Here is a 19,796-nt window from a genome sequence, read left to right as displayed (position 1 = left end):
CACCTGCGCTAGGTTTCTCAGTTGCGTATCCACGGTGCGTACAGCCCGAACGAGGTGGTCCCAAAGATTCTCTATTGGGTTTTAATGTGGGGAGTTGGGGAGTCTGGTGGCCAGGGGAGTATGTTAAACTCATTCTGGTGCTTTTCAAGCCACACACGTACACTGCGAGCTGTGTGACACGTTGCATTGTCCTGCTGGTAGATGCCAGAGTACCTAGGAAACGCAAACTGCATTCAGAGGCGGACATGGTCAGCAAGGATAGACGCATACTTGGGTTGACCCATTGTACCTTCCAAAATGATGAGATCATGCAGGGCATGCCACGAAAACATTCCCCACCGACCTGGACCCTTCTGATTATTGTTGCAGGGCGTTTGCTTCCAGATATTTCATCCTGTACACACCAGCGGACATCTGTCTGATGGAGCGTAATACGTGATTCATCTGAATAGATCAGCTGTCGACACTCAGTGGACGTCCAGTTGTGGTACTGGCGTACAAATTGCAGCCTTCGTCACCGATGAACAGAAGTCAACATGGGTGCATGAACCAAGCGTCTGCTGCAGAAGTCCATAGAAACTTTCGATGAACGGTGGTTAATTGACACTGTTGGTAGCCCCTTGGTTCATCTGGGCGGTCATTTGCTCGACAGTTGCAGATCTGTAATTACCTGACAATGTCAGAAGGAGAGCTATCTCTCTGTCAATGTTAAGAAGCTTCCAAAATTGAAAGTCTATTGCCCAGATCTTAGTTGATATAAATCCTGATTAATAGTTTCAGCAAAATCATACTGCCACCTTCAGATCTGTTAAGTGTTCCAAACAGGTTACAAGGTTTCTAATTATAATACGTAAGTTCGAAAAAACTTTAACTCAGTTTTACGTACCATAGGATATGTGAATTATAGAGCCCTCACACGTGGCACATTGCGATCTGGCTATTGAAAACATGGAGGTAAGCTGTGAAACTAAAAATTTTAAGTAAAAGAGTACGCTAAAAAAGTTCGTGACTCCACCATCATACAATAAAATAATGCTTACCTCACAGAAAAGACACTTCATGTAACACTAAATACTCTACTGTAAAATAAAAGCCATAATTGTATCACAAAACACAGAGATGTCAAATATATCAGACAGAGTACATCCACTACTGTCAGATTTGTGTTTATTGATAATCGGACCGTACTGCCGGAAAGTCGTCAAAAACCCTAGATAATAACACAGAGTACCACTAGGTCGCAGTCCTCTCGTACATAACAACATATAATATAGGAACAATGTTAAACAATACACAAAGTAAACCAATTTGTTTACATCAAAAAAATGGCTCTGAGCACTATAGGACTCAACATCTTAGGTCATAAGTCCCCTAGAACTTAGAACTACTTAAACCTAACTAACCTAAGGACATCACACACACCCATGCCCGAGGCAGGATTCGAACCTGCGACCGTAGCAGTCCCGCGGTTCCGGACTGCAGCGCCAGAACCGCTAGACCACCGCGGCCGGCCGTTTACATCAACCACAAAGTTACAAAATCATAGCAGCACTATAAATCATGCAGTAATTTTTTCCATGGTCAAAATAATCGAAAAATATGTAGTGAAAATAGTTCACATTTTCGTTACGTTTGAATAAATGTGCCAGCATAGGGGGATAATGTGCAATTTGAAGTTAAAATCCGGTGGTAGCACTATATCCATATACACTTTTTATATCAGACAAAAATAAAGGATGTTAAGATAGGCTACTTGACGTCATACAATTACAAAATGAACGAGATGATAGCAGAACAGTATGAGGAGCACAACCATGTATATTATAATAGAGATACTATGCACAGAGGCTACAGCTGTCAATGGTCAACATTTTATATCAGCTGCAGCAAGATAGTAATCGTAACAACAAACCAACGCATGTAAAGCGTGTTACATGTCATACAAGTCTTAACTGGTCAATGCAAATGTGCGAATTTATCTGAAGTACCGACTAAAAACTTAATTATTACACTTAACAAGTTGATTTAAAATTTGTCAATGTTGCTCGCGTAATAAGCAGAAAGTCAACTAAAACATGAAAAGACAACAATAAAAGGCAACAATAATAGCTATGTACAACATAAAAATGTAGAGAAATTCAATCTACAACATCTACATGCTAAAAAATAAGAACGAGAAACAAGTGCTACCTAATGTATTGTACATTTTGGTCATCTAGAACTCATGGTATGTGAGCTAGAAACTTGTTGTAGATATATTAATTATATTATATTATTATACAACCTAACCTGAGAAGATACGAAATCTGCGAACTAAACAAAATGCTATGCTATGCTTCATGGGACTATGTCCACTACACCATAGGTGAAACTGACAAAGAACTGGAGAATTTTTTAATTTTCGAAGGACAGAGTGGCAGAGAGTAAGAGAACTTAAAAATTAAAATGCCATATGCTTAACAGTAAATACTTCACAATAATTAATTTGGTAAATATAATTATTTCAAGATTGAAGAGAACATTCCTTTCCCCTCACACATATTCTTTTCAATTATCTATTCGTCTTCTTTAATGGAGAAGAAGTCATTCACTTTCTTTATATGTTCAGTTTTTACGTAAACATACGATTTTAAATTATCGTATGACGTTAAGTTCAGTAACCGTTGACCTTAAGGAAAGAAAAGGGACAGAAATAACAAGAAGAATTTTACTGTACTCGTAATTATTGCGTGGCAAAAGAAGTCGACGATGAAGGAAGCGAAAATGGTGAGCGTAGGTATGAGTTTCAGCGGAGAATGGAGACGCTAAAGGCTTTCTCCAGGCCGTTGAATTATTTTTATTATATTCAAAGCACTAAACAGTATATATATATATATATATATATATATATATATATATATATATATATATATATATATATATGCATTTGATGCAAGGGTTTTCCAAAAGCTACATTTCGCACGGGGGTGCACTGGCACATAAAAAATTTTCCTCCTGTCTCTATATGAAGTACCTCATATTCGCTTATTTTCTGTTTTCCAAGCCTTCGAGATTTAGTACACGGACACTGAATTAGATAATGCGGCGCGGTGATCCATTGAACAAAGCCACACGGCTCGTGGTTTTCTACAGCTTGCCGCACTAGAGTACGTGAACTCTCGCCGTATTTATTTTGTCGTTTCAGAGTCCTACTCACGTTCAAATCCATAAATGATAAACAACTCTTCCAGTAAGCAAACAGAGAAGCAGTAAAGTTACCAACTACCGCAACGATAATAATTTACGCTGGGACATCAAAACATCTCGAGCACAATGGATTCTGCAAGAAAACAGTAAAGCAGTTGCGAATATGCATGTCCAAAGGCACATTGCATCGTCATTCAGAATAACACAGGTACTACAATTTCGCATTTCTCCGCCGACACCGGGCGAATTTCTCCGCCGACACCGGGCGAGCGACTTTCAATTAAACTGTCTCGCATGTACGGGATTATACACTACTGGCCATTAAAATTGCTACACGACGAAGATGACGTACTACAGACGCGAAATTTAACCGACAGGAAGAAGATGCTGTGATATGCAAATAATTAGCTTTTCAGAGCATTCACAAACGGTTGGCGCCTGTGGCGACATATATAACGTGCTGACATGAGGGAAGTTTTCAACCGATTTCTCATACACAAACAGCAGTTAACCAGCTTTGCCTGGTGAAACATTGTTGTGATGCCTCGTGTAAAAAGGAGAAATGCGTACCATCACGTTTCCGACTTTGATATAGGTCGGATTGTAGCCTATCGCGATTGTGGTTTATCGTATCGCGACATTCCTGCTCGCGTTGGTCGAGATCCAATGACTGTTAGCAGAATATGGAATCGATGGATTCAGGAGGGTAATACGGAACGCCGTGCTGGATCCCAACGGCCTCGTATCACTAGCAGTCGAGATGACAGGCATCTTATCCGCATGGCTGTAACGGATCGTGCAGCCACGTCTCGATCCCTGAGTCAACAGATGGGGACGTTTGCAAGACAACAATCATCTGCACGAACAGTTCGACGACGTTTGCAGCAGCATGGACTATCAGCTCGGAGACCATGGCTGCGGTTACCCTTGACGCTGCATCACAGACTGGAGTGCCTGTGATGGTGTACTCAACGACGAACCTGGGTGCACGAATGGCAAAAAATTATTTTTTTCGGATGAATCCAGGTTGTGTTTACAGCATCATGATGGTCGCATCCGTGTTTGGCGACATCGCGGTGAACGCACATTGGAAGCATGTATTCGTCATCGCCATACTGGCGTATCACCTGGCGTGATAGTATGGGGTGCCATTGGTTACACGTCTCGGTCACCTCTTGTTCGCATTGACGGCACTTTGAACAGTGGACGTTACATTTCAGATGTGTTACGACCCGTGGCTCTACCCTTCATTCGATCCCTGCGAAACCCTACATTTCAGCAGGATAATGCACGACCGCATGTTGGAGGTCCTGTACGGGCCGTTCTGGATACAGAAAATATCCGACTGCTGCCCTGGCCAGCACATTCTCCAGATCTCTCACCAATTGAAAACGTCTGGTCAGTGGCGGCCGAGTAACTGGCTCGTCACAATACGCCCGTCACTACTCTTGATGAACTGTGGTATCGTGTTGAAGCTGCATGGGCAGCTGTACCTGTTCACGCCATCCAAACTCTGTTTGATTCAATGGCTAGGCGTATCAAGGCCGTTATTACGGCCAGAGGTGGTTGTTCTAGGTACTGATTTCTCATAATTTATGCACCCAAATTGCGTGAAAATGTAATCACATGTCAGTTCTAGTATAATATATTAGTCAAATGAATACCCGTTTATCATCTGCATTTCTTCTTGGTGTAGCAATTTTAATGGCCAGTAGTGTAGGTAATAGATGTACATGTAGACGCATGGTTGACGATATACGGAAGTTTGAGTCTGGCCGTGAGTCATGCACGGATATCTCTCGTGATAAGCAGGAAATCCGGATTCGTGTCCCGGTCCGGCACAAATTTTCATTGTCGTCATTCCATTCCACAGCTGAAGGTTGTCCATATTCGCAATTGTGAATGCATTTGATTTATCCTGATTTAGGTTTTCTGCGAGTCCCACAAATTGCTCCAAGCCAGTGCCGGGAAGGTTCCTTTGAGAGGGCACGGCCGATTTCCTTCAGCATCCTTGAAACAATCCGAACTTGTGCTCCTTTCATTTCCAATGATGCCGATGTCGAAGGGACGTTAAACCCTAATCTTCCTTCCTTCCTTCCTTCATGTTTACATTCGTCTTGTGATTAGAACAGCACTCGATATTTTCTTTATTTCTCAACTTTAATGAGTCTTCCGGTACTGTCATATCGTACCAGAAAACATTCGTTGTTTTCTGCGATTTCTCAAAACGGAAGCTGTGAAATTTCGGTCACTTTCGGTCGAAATTAGTTTGCTTGTTTACTGTCGCTGATGGTAAACAGCGGGTTCATGCGCAGGTAAATCCGGATTTGGCACGCTTAGCACACGAGCGACGAGGAGCACGAGCCGATGTAAACATAGGCGTATACACGCATTCAGTTAACCGGAAAACTTCCTGGACGACGCATTCGGTCGTTCGAAGAGATAACGCCATGTAATTCCAACCACATCATGGTTGCTCTGAGTTTCGTCGTTTTAATGCTTCGACTATGATTCTGTAAACTGTTATAAATAGGTGGTGTATGGTACAATTTTTGGGACAAATTTGTTTACGAAATATTAGAATTATTGAGACACGTACTGCAGATGGCAGTCTCTAGCTTCATCTTCCACTACTGTCAGCTCCACTTGTTTGAGGATTGTTACTCAATCGCGTCCTTGCACGTGCTCTTGGGCATTTTCCAGCAGATTGAGAATGGAGAACACGGAGGGATATATCAGCTCGAAGGGTGAGACCAAACACTGTAACCTCTTCCGCCCTAATATTCGCCCAACGTGTGGCTTTTGAAACCGCTTGTGCAGGTCGTCTTTTGTTCTTCGTTCACATTTACGTTCCATGGTATTGCAGACGGGTCAGTACTCGTAGTTCTTTCGAAGTATCTTCCTCTCGAAGGCACAGATTGCTTCTTCAGTTGCCGTTGATGTCGCTCAGGATTTACAATCGTATAAAAGTACCGTCCGGGAGGAAATACCACGACAATAAATATTCTACCTGGTACAGAGACGAATTTAATAACTCAAATTCCAAATATGGCAAATGCTGACAGGTGTAAATATTACATAATCATTAATTTAGTAAGTCATGACTGCAAAATACTGGCATGGACTGTTTACAGAAATAAGGGAAGACCGATAAGAACCGAATCTGGAGATCAGTTTGGCTTCCGGAGAAATGTAGGAACACGCGAAGAAATACTAGTCCCACGACTTATCTTAGAAAATAGACAGAAGAAAGACAAACCTGCAGGTATAGCATTTATCAATTTAGAGAAAAAGCTTTTTAATAAGGTTGTCTGGAATCCACTCTTCGAAATTATAACCGTAGCAGCGATGATAACATACAGCAGCAAATGGTTATAAATAACTTGTACATAAGCTGGACAGCAGTTACTGGACGAAGAGGTCATGAAACGGAAATGTAGCTGCAAACAGCGAGATGTGACAGTTCTAATGGAAAAGGTGACGAAACGTGCAGGCAAGTTGAGTGTACGTCGGTGGTGTGAAAATTACGGCAGAAGAGACGCAGTGGTGAATGGAGTAGGAGTACAGTATCCGCAAAGAATAAGAAGTGCACACAACAAATGTTGCACAGACGATACCGATAAATGTATTGGTAGGCTGCAGTTTCTCGATGTTGTGAAAAATACAAGGAAATACCAAATTAGCGAAAATTTCAGACCTTAAGTCGCACAGAATGGTGTTTCAAGGCTAATCAGGAGATACTGACGCAAATTCTTCGTTCTATGGGATTTAGTTTTAAAAGTACGCAGAATAAATGAGTCATCATGAGCGAACGGGAAAACAGTTTCAAAGAAATATACAACAGATTTTTTTATTCCCAGTATTTTATTTAAAAAAAAACGTTGGTTCATACATTTCACACTGTGAACAAATGTTGTCGTCAAACAAAAGTGCCTGTAAATGTTCAATTGTTGCGCAATGCAGGGTGTTGGCGTATAGACATACAGCGTGTGAAAATACTCCACCTGTAAGAATACTGGAATCTACACTATTACTGCCTTCTGTGACGCAACCTCTTCTTACCACTGCCAATTAAATGTATTTTCGTTCTTGACAGTGTAAATGATATAAATTTGCTGCAATTTTAACCTCGATAATATGTTTACGGTTGGTGTAACTCGGGTACTTATCTTGTTTTCGCCTCGTTGTCTTCACAAGAACAGGATTCGGATCTAAAGTCCATTCAGCATGCTACATGGATTCAGTAACAGCGACGCCTTTGTATTTTACATTGCATCTTTATTGTTCCAAGTGACATAGGTTGTCCATTACAAAGCCTCTGATCAACAGTGCCCTCTAGCGACCCAACTGCTGCTCTTATATAGGCTTTTGAACAATTGCTCGCTTGTTAACAATACAATTTTCAGACATTACAATGAAAAACTATCACATCAAGTTAATTTGACATATGTATAAAATTGTTTCAAATGCTCCTATCAGTTTCAGGCTTACAATCCAGCCAACGTAAAAAATGTTACACAGAAGTTTACATCAAATATGTAGAAACAACAACGAATTTCAGTTTCCTTAATAACATGAAGATGAAATTGAGTACAGCTTTCTTATCTTGTTTTCGATATATATTTGAATAGAGCTTTTTATTAGTATTAACAGTAGTTCTGTCCGTTATACAGATGGATAATAGTAGTCCACGCCTTATTCCCAACTTTGTATCACCTATTTTAACTAACATACGAAAATAAGTAGCACTGCATTACAAGCTTTCATTATATTTTAATTAGAAAAGGATGTGATAATATCAAACGTTCCTACCAATTGACAGAGTTCTATCAGTTACATATTCATGACATTGTATATCGTCCAAAAGGTGAATTACTGGTACTGTTATTATTATTTTTAATAAGTTGTAAGAGGAAAGTTTTAAGGTCATTAACAATTCCTTGCTCACTTTTAGAATCGTCCAAGCTGGGACCCTACCTTACTTTTTGCTTATCTTGTTATCTTCATAGATAATCTGAAGATGCCTCACGAAGACGAAAAGCGTTTTTAATAGAACAAGTTGCAACCGAGACTGTTTGTAATTCAACAAGCTAAAGCAACCTTAATTGGTACATTTTTAATTGGTGTGCTAATGGCGCGTACTATTTGCAAACTGACCGCACGAGAGATCTGTGCCTTATTTTTGAATGTAGACTCTTGGTAATGGTTTGCTCCCACCCAGTTCGTATATCTGTGCACACTGTAGTATCGACCACAGGATTTTAGACTTGACAGTTTCCTCTTTAGCTGGGACAGGTGCAGCATTTCCTACTGTGACAGTCACGCCACAAATCACGCGACGGTACTCGTGACTTGTCGTACTTAGCTGCACTCTTGCAGCTTCTCGACGACTGAGTATGTGCAGTCCTGTCTGCTCCTCCTTGTCTATTCCTGATGACACACACACACACACACACTTCCACGGCGCAGCTGTTAGGCTTCAGAGAAAGCCGGACCTTACTGTGGCCCACGTCGGCACTGAGAGAAGCCGTTGTCTCTAACCCTCGAACACGTGCATATGGCCAGCAGTCGTCGACCCTTCAGCTTCCCATTCCCCTGCACACAATTTCCAAAGAAGTTCCACGTTGCCGTTTAAACCAGTGACTTCCTAAAGTTATAGGCGACAGAAATTCTTCAATAGTCACTAATATCTATGTTCTACAATTATAATGGTGACAGTGATCCCGCAAAGAGGCATATCGAGTATTAATAGAGTATTCTCATAAATCTCCTTTTCAGGTACGGTACCAAAACTATTTGTATCGTAATACGTATCCCAGCACGAATACACGAGGTCTGTTCAAAAAAAGTCCGGAACTTTGTCCACATACACCTCTCCCAACGCCGTTTCCACTTCCGGAAGCAATCTTGGTACGCCTCTTGCTGGATCGCGCCCAACACGTCTGCGAATTTTCTTTTATCTCGTGCATCACTGCAAATCTTCGCCCTTCAACGGGGTTTACAACTTCAGAAACGCAAAAAAGTTCGCAGTGGCCAGATCTGGAGGATACGGAGGCTGCGACACCACAGTGATTTGGTTTTTTGTGCAATAGTCACGCACAACAAGGATGAAAGTGCGGGTGCAGCATCGTGACTGAAGAGACCACGAACAGTCTCGACTCATTTCGGACCGTTTCTTTCTCACATTTACTCGCAGGAGTCGCAACACGTTCCGATTACTATCGATTAACAGTTTGTCAAAATCTTCGGGAATTTGTTAAGGTGCTGGGGAAGATAGGATGAAGTAACTGGTACCACACTTTTCAGTCAGTCTTATAAACAGAAGCATATTCGCCTTTTTGTGCTCGGGTAGAAGCATTTTACCACTGGTTTCCTTCTTTTTCCTGCCACAGCAGGGCACGTCACTCATATGAAAAGAATGTTATGGATCAGTAAACTATTGATAGCCACTTATGTGAAAATGAAATGATGTAAAACTAATTTTACGACTCAGATCAGATTTTACGCGCTTAAAAACTTGTCTTGTGCCTCAGTACTGCAACACGTGTTTCCCATAACCCTTCTGATGATAATGAAGACACCTTACAGCGTATTTCTGCGTGCTACATCACTATAAAGTGACTTTGTTTTCGCCTCACACCGGATTTTACGTGCGTGATTTATGTATACAGATGGGGTAACTTTGAACCTCTTTACCTCCGAAACGGGCAAAGATATCAATGAAATTTTCAAGGCTGTTCGAGCTCACGCAAAAAACGCTTTTTTAGGATTTTCTAAGAAACCGCCCACGAATTTATGGTACCTCCATAAGCTCAGTGAGGCCCACCAAAGATCATAACAAACGCAAAGAGAACCAACCGATTTGCTCCATTTGCGTAAGCAGGAGGAGTGTGTAACATTCATATTTTGACCCTATACTGTATGATAGTGACACTAAGACCCCCCCCCCCCCCATGAACCATGGACCACGCCGTTGGTGGGGAGGCTTGCGTGCCTCAGCGATACAGATAGCCGTACCGTAGGTACAACCACAACGGAGGGGTATCTGTTGAGAGGCCAGACAAACGTGTGGTTCCTGAAGAGGGGCAGCAGCCTTTTCAGTAGTTGCAGGGGCAACAGTCTGGATGATTGACTGATCTGGCCTTGTAACAATAACCAAAACGGCCTTGCTGTGCTGGTACTGCGAACGGCTGAAAGCAAGGGGAAACTACAGCCGTAATTTTTCCCGAGGGCATGCAGCTTTACTGTATGATTAAGTGATGATGGCGTCCTCTTGGGTAAAATATTCCGGAGGTAAAATAGTCCCCCATTCGGATCTCCGGGCGGGGAATACTCAAGAGGACGTCGTTATCAGGAGAAAGAAAACTGGCGTTCTACGGATCGGAGCGTGGAATGTCAGATCCCTTAATCGGGCAGGAAGGTTAGAAAATTTAAAAAGGGAAATGGATAGGTTAAAGTTAGATATAGTGGGAATTAGTGAAGTTCGGTGGCAGGAGGAACAAGACTTCTGGTCAGGTGACTACAGGGTTATAAACACAAAATCAAATAGGGGTAATGCAGGTGTAGGTTTAATAATGAATAGAAAAATTGGAATGCGGGTAAGCTACTACAAACAGCACAGCGAACGCATTGTTGTGGCCAAGATAGATACGAAGCCCACACCTACTACAGTAGTAAAAGTTTATATGCCAACTAGCTCTGCAGATGATGAAAAAATTGAAGAAATGTATGATGAAATAAAAGAAATTATTCAGATAGTGAAGGGAGACGAAAATTTAATAGTCATGGGTGACTGGAATTCGAGTGTAGGAAAAGGGAGAGAAGGAAACGTAGTAGGTGAATATGGATTGGGACTAAGAAATGAAAGAGGAAGCCGCCTGATAGAATTTTGCACAGAGCACAACTTAATCATAGCTAACACTTGGTTTAAGAATCATGATAGAAGGTTGTATACATGGAAGAACCCTGGAGATACTAAAAGGTATCAGATAGATTATATAATGGTAAGACAGAGATTTAGGAACCAGGTTTTAAATTGTAAGACATTTCCAGGGGCAGATGTGGACTCGTGACTACAATCTATTGGTTATGACCTGTAGATTAAAACTGAAGAAACTGCAGAAATGTGGGAATTTAAGGAGATGGGACCTGGATAAACTGAAAGAACCAGAGGTTGTACAGAGTTTCAGGGAGAGCATAAGGGAACAATTGACAGGAATGGGGGAAAGAAATACAGTAGAAGAAGAATGGGTAGCTTTGAGGGATGAAGTAGTGAAGGCAGCAGAGGATCAAGTAGGTAAAAAGACGAGGGCTAGTAAAAATCCTTGGGTAACAGAAGAAATATTGAATTTAATTGATGAAAGGAGAAAATATAAAAATGCAGTAAATGAAACAGGCAAAAAGGAATAAAAACGTCTCAAAAAGGAGATCGACAGGAAGTGCAATATGGCTAAGCAGGGATGGCTAGAGGACAAATGTAAGGATGTAGAGGCTATCTCACGAGGGGTAAGATAGATACTGCCTACAGGAAAATTAAAGAGACCTTTGGAGATAAGAGAACCACTTGTATGAACATCAAGAGCTCAGATGGAAACCCAGTTCTAAGCAAAGAAGAGAAAGCAGAAAGGTGGAAGGAGTATATAGAGGGTCTATACAAGGGCGATGTACTTGAGGACAATATTATGGAAATAGGAGAGGATGTAGATGAAGCTGAAATGGGAGATATGATACTGCATGAAGAGTTTGACAGAGCACTGAAAGACGTGAGTCGGAACAAGGCCCCCGGAGTAGACAACATTCCATTGGAACTACTGACGGCCTTGGGAGAGCCAGTCCTGTCAAAACTCTACCATCTGGTGAGCAAGATGTATGAAACAGGCGAAATACCCTCAGACTTCAAGAAGAATATAATAATTACAATCCCAAAGAAAGCAGGTGTTGACAGATGTGAAAATTACCGAACAATCAGTTTAATAATAAGCCACAGCTGCAAAATACTAACGCGAATTCTTTACAGACGAATGGAAAAACTGGTAGAAGCCGACCTCGGGGAAGATCAGTTTGGATTCCGTAGAAATGTTGGAACACGTAAGGCAATACTGACCCAACGACTTATCTTAGAAAAAAGATTAAGGAAAGGCAAACCTACGTTTCTAGCATTTGTAGATTTAGAGAAGCCTTTTGACAATGTTGACTGGAATACTCTCTTTCAAATTCTGAAGGTGGCAGGGATAAAATACAGGGAGCGAAAGGCTATTTACAATTTGTATAGAAAGCAGATGGCTGTTATAAGAGTCGAGGGACATGAAAGGGAAGCAGTGGTTGGGAAGGGAGTAAGACAGGGTTGCAGCCTCTCCCCGATGTTATTCAATCTGTATATTGAGCAAGCAGTAAAGGAAACAAAAGAAAAATTCGGAGTAGGTATTAAAATCCATGGAGAAGAAATAAAAACTTTGAGTTTCGCCGATGACATTGTAATTCTGTCGGAGGCAGCAAAGGACTTGGAAGAGCAGTTGAATGGAATGGACAGTGTCTTGAAAGGAGGATATAAGATGAACATCAACAAAAGCAAAACGAGGGTAATGGAATGTAGTCGAATTAAGTTGGGTGATGCTGAGGGAATTAGATTAGGAAATGAGACACTTAAAGTAGTAAAGGAGTTTTGCTATTTGGGGAGCAAAATAACTGATGATGGTCGAAGTAGAGAGGATATAAAATGTAGACTGGCAATGGCAAGGAAAGCATTTCTGAAGAAGAGAAATTTGTTAACACCAAGTATAGATTTAAGTGTCAGGAAGTCGTTTCTGAAAGTATTTGTATGGAGTGCGGCCGTGTATGGAAGTGAAACATGGACGATAAATAGTTTGGACAAGAAGAAAACAGAAGCTTTCGAAATGTGGTGCTACAGAAGAATGCTGAAGATTAGATGGGTAGATCACATAACTAAGGAGGAAGTATTGAATAGGATTGGGGAGAAGAGAAGTTTGTGGCACAACTTGACCAGAAGAAGGGATCGGTTGGTAGGACATGTTCTGTGGCATCAAGGGATCACCAATTTAGTATTGGAGGGCAGCGTGGAGGGTAAAAATCGTAGGGGGAGACCAAGAGATGAATACACTAAGCAGGTTCAGAAGGATGTAGGTTGCAGTAGGTACTGGGAGATGAAGAAGCTTGCACAGGATAGAGTAGCATGGAGAGCTGCATCAAACCAGTCTCAGGAATGAAGACCACAACAACACTGACACTAAGACGATGCTTATGTTGGATATAGATTGGTCCTTACCCCAAGAACTATCCAAAACACTTGACCCCACCTTTCTTTCACCAATAGAACCCAAGGATGAGTCCTGGAAAAATCTTGTTTTTATGCATGGGTTTGCCTGCCCGATTGGCCGTGCGGTTTAAGGCACGGCTTTCTGGGCTGGGAGGAGCGCCTGGTCCCCGGCATGAATCCGCCTGGCGGATTTGTGTTGAGGTCTGGTGAACCGGCCAGTCTGTGGATGGTTTTTAGGTGATTTTCCATCTGCCTCGGCAAATGCGGGCTGGTTTTTCCTTATTCGGCGATTGATGCGCGTACACCATCATTACTCTACCACTCAAACATATGGGTTACACTAGTCTGGTGTGAGACGTTCCCTGGGGGGTCCACTGGGGGGCCGAACAGCACAATAACCCTGGGTTCGTTGTGTGGCGGTGGAGGGGTGAAGTGGACTGTGGTAGTCGTCGTGGGGTTGTGGACCACTGCGGCTACGGTGGGGATGGAGCCTCTCCATCATTTCTAGGTCCCCGGTTAACATACAATACAATACAATGAATGGGTTTTGGGAACATATTAGGTACATGTTTTAGGATATGCCTAACGATTAACATCTCTATAATGATCGGTCTTTGTTGACATCCTCGACAGCCTAACTCTGCTTGACTTGTGCATATACTCCATCATGGGATTTGTTGTTGACAATACCGACCCATTCAATTTAAACTGCAACTTTCCTTCAGTGAGTGCTAGATAAAGGGATGATTCCCACTTGGATAACACTTCCTTGAGCATTGTACAGGAAGTGTGCACCATTCAGTGGGCTTCATTATCAACAGGCTTCCAGCAGAATGGAAAAAATAGTGAAAAACCAAAGCTGAAAAGTTACCTTGTGGCACACTCCCTTGCTGGAGTTTCTCCTAGTAGTTGAGGACACGTCTCCGTAATGTCTTTCTACTTCGTTTACTCTCTTGTCATTGTTTTCGTCTTTTATTCTTTAGTTCTTTTTCTATAAATTTTCAGATCTGCACTCTGTAAATTATTCGCAGGCTCATTCTGAGACCATATACCTTTGTTTCACATGGATTCCCGGAATCTGAAACAAAAAATGTAGTAAAAAAGTTATGGTGAAGATTTGTAGTTAAGAGAAACCACCAGAGGTGTCCCAGTTCTTTGTAATTACTGCTGCACAATGAAGAAATACTCGATACAGCAACAGTGGTTTGAACTTGATATCATGGAGTAAGAATCCACTGGCACTGTTGAATTAAGAAAATTCAAAAGATATTGAATTGTGAAGTCAGGGAGGTATGGTGTTCATTTCAGTGAACTGCTCGCCACCTGGGCCTACTCAACTCCCTGTGAGATAACTTTGTGAAGGGTGGCGACAATTGAGCTTCAGGAAGGCGGTTTGAAACCCTCTTCACAAGGGGATCATCTTCTGATTCAACAGTCATGAGAAATATAGTTACAGGCACATTACATTGTGCTTAGGGCTGCTTATGTCTGTTGTTTGTTGTTCTCAGCTGGTAAACAGGGAAGAACTACTTAATCTAAAAATGTTCCCTCCAGAAGCAAAGCTTTGTGTAGTTTGCTAATATTTTGCCACGAATCTGCAAAACACTGTCTCACATTATCATAAAGACGTGAAAGTTCCTTCACTGATAATTTAGTCAAACTGCAATGAGAGGTCCCTCCCACAACAACAATGGCTCTTGAAGAGGTTTGTTTGAATGCTATTGTCAGGTGATACTCTTTTCTCACAGTCTTTGAGCCTCCAGTTTTGTAGACATACAACAACAAAGAAAAGAGGTTCAGTACGGCTGATTTTTCGTGTCCGAAGTTTTTGTAAACTGTTTATTTACAAATTATTTGGGTAATATTCCTGAAAGATGCACATTGATAGTGTAATATGTATTTCTAGACTCTGTTTTGTATACTAATCTCAAAATGACATTAGCTTGCATTTGGAGTGCATGTGAATGAAAGATAAGAACCTCAAATTTCTGATTTTGTTGCCTAGTAACACAATTATTTTCTCTGTATTCTATTTACCACATCATACCCATTGTCTATAAAGTTATTTTGAATTTTCCTTGTCTTCTGTTTCACAAGATATGTGTAATTGTTTCAACAACTTGCCTGAAAGCCATTGCACACTGCCACACTGTTAACTAAAATCCAACATACGGTCACCTGGAGTCTCTTCACAAATATTTGGTTAGCTTTATGATACTTTTGACTAACACAACCCAGAATGGATGGAAAATGTTCAACAGACACATATTTCAATAAACATAAATGATTTATTAGATAGGGTCAGCAGCACTATCAGCTGGTTCACTGATGATGCTGTTGTGTTGGATGACTGAAGGGGCTACAGAAAGAAATGCACAAAATTTCTACTTTCTTCAATGAAAAACAGCTATCAGTAACTTTGAATGAGTACAAAATGACGCCCACAGTAAAGAGAGAGAACCTAACAGTACCGCAAGATTAGTGGTGAACAACTGCAGCATGTCACATTATTTATAAATTTAGGGATAATACTAAGAACTGATAGAAAAAGGGCGAACATGTAAAAAATGAAGAAAGTAGATGAATAGAAGACTTAGATATGTTAGAACAATCCTGTTACAGCATACTGGATCTGTAAAGAAAATAGCATTTAAGACACTAGAGAATCTAATAATACTGCACTGGGATTTGGAGTCCTTCCCAAGTAGGCATCAAAAAAATTCAGAGATGCACAGATAGGATCACAATAGGTGGTATAGCTCACATAAAAGTGTAACATAGATGTAAAGGGAACTTTAATGGAAATCTTTGGAAGGAGATCAACGTTGATCTTGGGAAACTCTTTTGGATGAATTCGTGGAACCAATATGAGAATATAAGAGGAAGGGTGTGTGACAATTCTGTTGCGAGTCTCATATGTCTCACACAGGGGCATGAGAATAAGAAAAGAACCAAAATGTTTTCTGTCGGTTGTGTTACACAGCTGTGGTAAGTTTTAGAACTGACATTATGTTCCACTACAAGCTCCTGTTGAAAGTATTCTTTAATAAGGGACTGGTTTCAGTCAGAGACCATTTTCCAGCACAGTTTGGGTAAACGACAAGAAAGAAACACGATGTCAAAAAGTTTACTGCAATCTTCATAGGAAGTAAACATGGAATATTGTACAAAACACTTAAATGATAGAATTATCAGACTGCAAAGATAGTTTGCAACATTTTAGAGACTTAGATATGCAGATCTGCATATATACATCATATCATACAGGAATAAGTCCATAAACAAATAAATGTGACACTTCACATAAGCTGTACCAGCACAGCACTAATGATCTCATCTTCAGTGGAATGCTAAACTATGATATTCTTTTTTGTGAAACAAGAAGTAATGTTGATCAATTATTGGTTGTTGTTTTTTTTTTTTTTTCATTTATGCATTAAGGTTCTGGCACTACACAGCAGAAAAGACCTTTGTACAGGACTAAATGACATGAACCATTACAATTTTTATTGTTATAATTTCACTTGTTGCAGGTTTCCCTGGCCACCATGGCTGACATGTTGGTGGATTATGTGGTGTTTGTTGTGTTCATCTTGGTCTCCGTGTCTGTGCCATTGTACAGGAACCTCATGGAAGGCAAGGAACGCACTAAAGCTGCCTATGTGTTTGCTGCAGGCAGTAGCGTTTCTATGTTCGCTATGATGCTGTCAATTGCTAGAGGCATGCTCGGAGTAAAAGCCTTTCTAGGTGAGTACCTTTTCATCTTTATAGCAACAAAACAAACATCTGAACTTTGTGACCATGGATGCTTTTTAATTCAATGGAACCCAGGCTGTTCCTGTGTTTGTAAAAAGATACAAGAAACATCCATCATGTTTTAGGCCAGTAGCATGTCTGGATGTCAAGTAAGCCAGTAGCATGTATGGATGTGAAGTAACTCTTATCAATACCAAAGATAATGTGAGGACTAAGCAATAATATTTCAATGATTGGTTCATTTTCCAAACTGATAATGGACAAGTGCATGTTCCTCACGAATGACTTTCTCCGGGAAGATGGGATCAAATGAATGGAATGGACTGTCTTATCTGCTGACATTAACTCAAATTATGGTACTTGGAGCCAGCTGAAATTTGTAGTGACAATATTATAGGAAACCTCTCACATGTTGGTTAAACTCTTGAGGGCCTCTGCTGAAGATTGGGGCAGGTTTGAGCAGTGATATTTCAATGACCCTGTGAGATGATGCTGAGGAGCATCCAAGCATGTTCTAATGTGCATGGTGGAGCAGCACAGTATTGCTACCAAACCACAACAGCAGATTTTTGTTTCATGGAATAAAGACGTGCACTTTCATACAGACTGCCTTTATTTTAGCTATTGTTTTGTTTTCATATCACAGCACAGTTACAGTTTTAGTCTCATGAAGCTCATTCTTTGACTCACTACTCCCCTTAAATCTAAGCCAACACATGCTCACAGATATTCAGTTGGGGAGAAACTGTTCCCAAGTTGTTTATAACATAAATTACTTCAGTGGTGCTTTAAAGAAGTGTTATTTCCACTATATACATACAAAAAGAAGACAATTGACAATATTCCATGAACCTTCCTAATAAATTGAAACTTGGTGCTGGATTCGGTTTCAAACCACATTACATTTATTCTGTAGGCAACAAGCCCTATTCATTTCAGTAGTGATCATACTGAAAGGTGAGAATTTCACTCTGGCAGACTGAAGTTAGGTCAGCCTCTGTGGCTCAGAGATCAGCGTAGATGGCTGCCATGCAGAAGACCTGGGTTTGATTCTCAGTATTGCCAAGAATTTTTCCTTGGTCAGAGGATTGGTACAGGGTACACTCAGCCATTCAGGGATTATTTGATCAAATAGTAGCTGCTCAGTGGTCTGGTAAGTCTGAAAAACAGCTGAGAGAATGGTGTGCTGACCGCATGCACCTCTATACATCATCTCCAAGATGGGTCTTCACAGCTTGGATGAGGAGCTCAGTTTAGATTTAAGTTGTGAAGTAGTTCACTTAGCTCGGACAGTAATATGTTGCCTACTCACAGTTTGTACCTTTCCAGAATGATAATTTCAGATCTTGCTTCACAGCTGAGTGAAGGTTTTTTTCATGAGAAACATACATGTTGGTATAATGCTGTTGTCAGCACATCTTCCCAGGAAAATTTCAGTAAAGAATATTCCTTCCCCTTCACATACTCCATCCAACTGCCTCAAGGTCAAGCACCACTGAATACACATGGAAATAGTCATTAATTATTAAGTCAATGCACATTTTATACCATAGAGCCAGATAAGAATAGGAACTAGTAGTTCATGAACACAAAATTAAAACACACACACACACACACACACACACACACACACACACACACACACACACACACACACACACACTTGGTCTTGGATATTCAATTTCAGTTGAGAATATCTCGTTTTTTTACAGTTTCTTACTTGATTATTTCACAGATTCAGTGGCCTCAAAAATGTAATAATGTGATTCTTAAAATTAAATTATTTGCTTAGGTTTTATCGCACCAGTTCTCACAACTAGTATAACACTCGGATATGAGGAATATGAGTTGACTTTATTTTCTGATGGCTTACTTGGTGTTCAATCTATATGGTTGCCACCTTATGGTATATTTTATATGAATTTTTTGTTTGACTTTTATCTATGCTTTTCAGGTTATCCATCTGAGCTTTATTACAGAGGAAGTGCTATGTGGGAAACACTGTATGGTATAATAGCTGCATACCCAATAGTTTGTTTTGTGTTTGTTCCTGTCTACTTTAATCTTGGAATCACATCAGTCTATCAGGTTTGTTTATTTTCTCATTTAAATTACTTGTAGTGCTCATATTACTCATACTGCTCAAAAAATTAAGAATTCATCTTTTTTAAAAAGTTACAAGGCTAATTTGTTTCGTTGAGAGTTCCTCACATCTGGCACATTGTATACAATGTACCCTTCACATAATAAAAATTGCCCATTGACAGTCGCAGAGTTAAAATCCTGTAAAGACATGACACAAACAAAAAAGAGCATGTCAGATTTTTCCTTTTACATTACAAAAATTTTAAAAAGGAAATATTACTCCAGAAATAACATGAGATTTGCCCTGTTAGTATTCTAGACCTATTCCAAGAAGATAATCATCTTTTCTCTGAAAAGAACACATTGCTATTACCTTCAGTTGTAGTTATACAAAAATAGTCCATATAGATTGCACTTTATTTCTTCAAATGGATAATGTGCTTCAGCAGCCTGCCATCATCAGATCTGTTGTAAGACATAAAAGAAATGAACACAG

General features: G+C 40.5%; 1 protein-coding gene across 2 annotated transcripts in view; it reads left to right on the top strand.

The window, feature by feature from the left end:
* Positions 1–19,796, top strand: part of LOC126174996 (sodium-coupled monocarboxylate transporter 1) — a 340,772-nt gene that overhangs the window by 276,056 nt on the left and 44,920 nt on the right. For both annotated transcript variants that reach the window (XM_049921483.1, XM_049921482.1), the window contains exons 3-4: positions 16,993–17,206; positions 19,170–19,303. In XM_049921483.1, coding sequence (XP_049777440.1) covers positions 17,008–17,206; positions 19,170–19,303 — 333 coding nt within the window. In that variant the 5' untranslated portion in view covers positions 16,993–17,007. The remainder of the gene's footprint in view (positions 1–16,992; positions 17,207–19,169; positions 19,304–19,796) is intronic.

Source organism: Schistocerca cancellata, chromosome 3, assembly GCF_023864275.1.
Source record: "Schistocerca cancellata isolate TAMUIC-IGC-003103 chromosome 3, iqSchCanc2.1, whole genome shotgun sequence".
NCBI lineage: Eukaryota > Metazoa > Arthropoda > Insecta > Orthoptera > Acrididae > Schistocerca > Schistocerca cancellata.
Note: the sequence above shows the minus strand (reverse complement) of the source record. Positions and strands in the feature narration are given on the sequence as shown.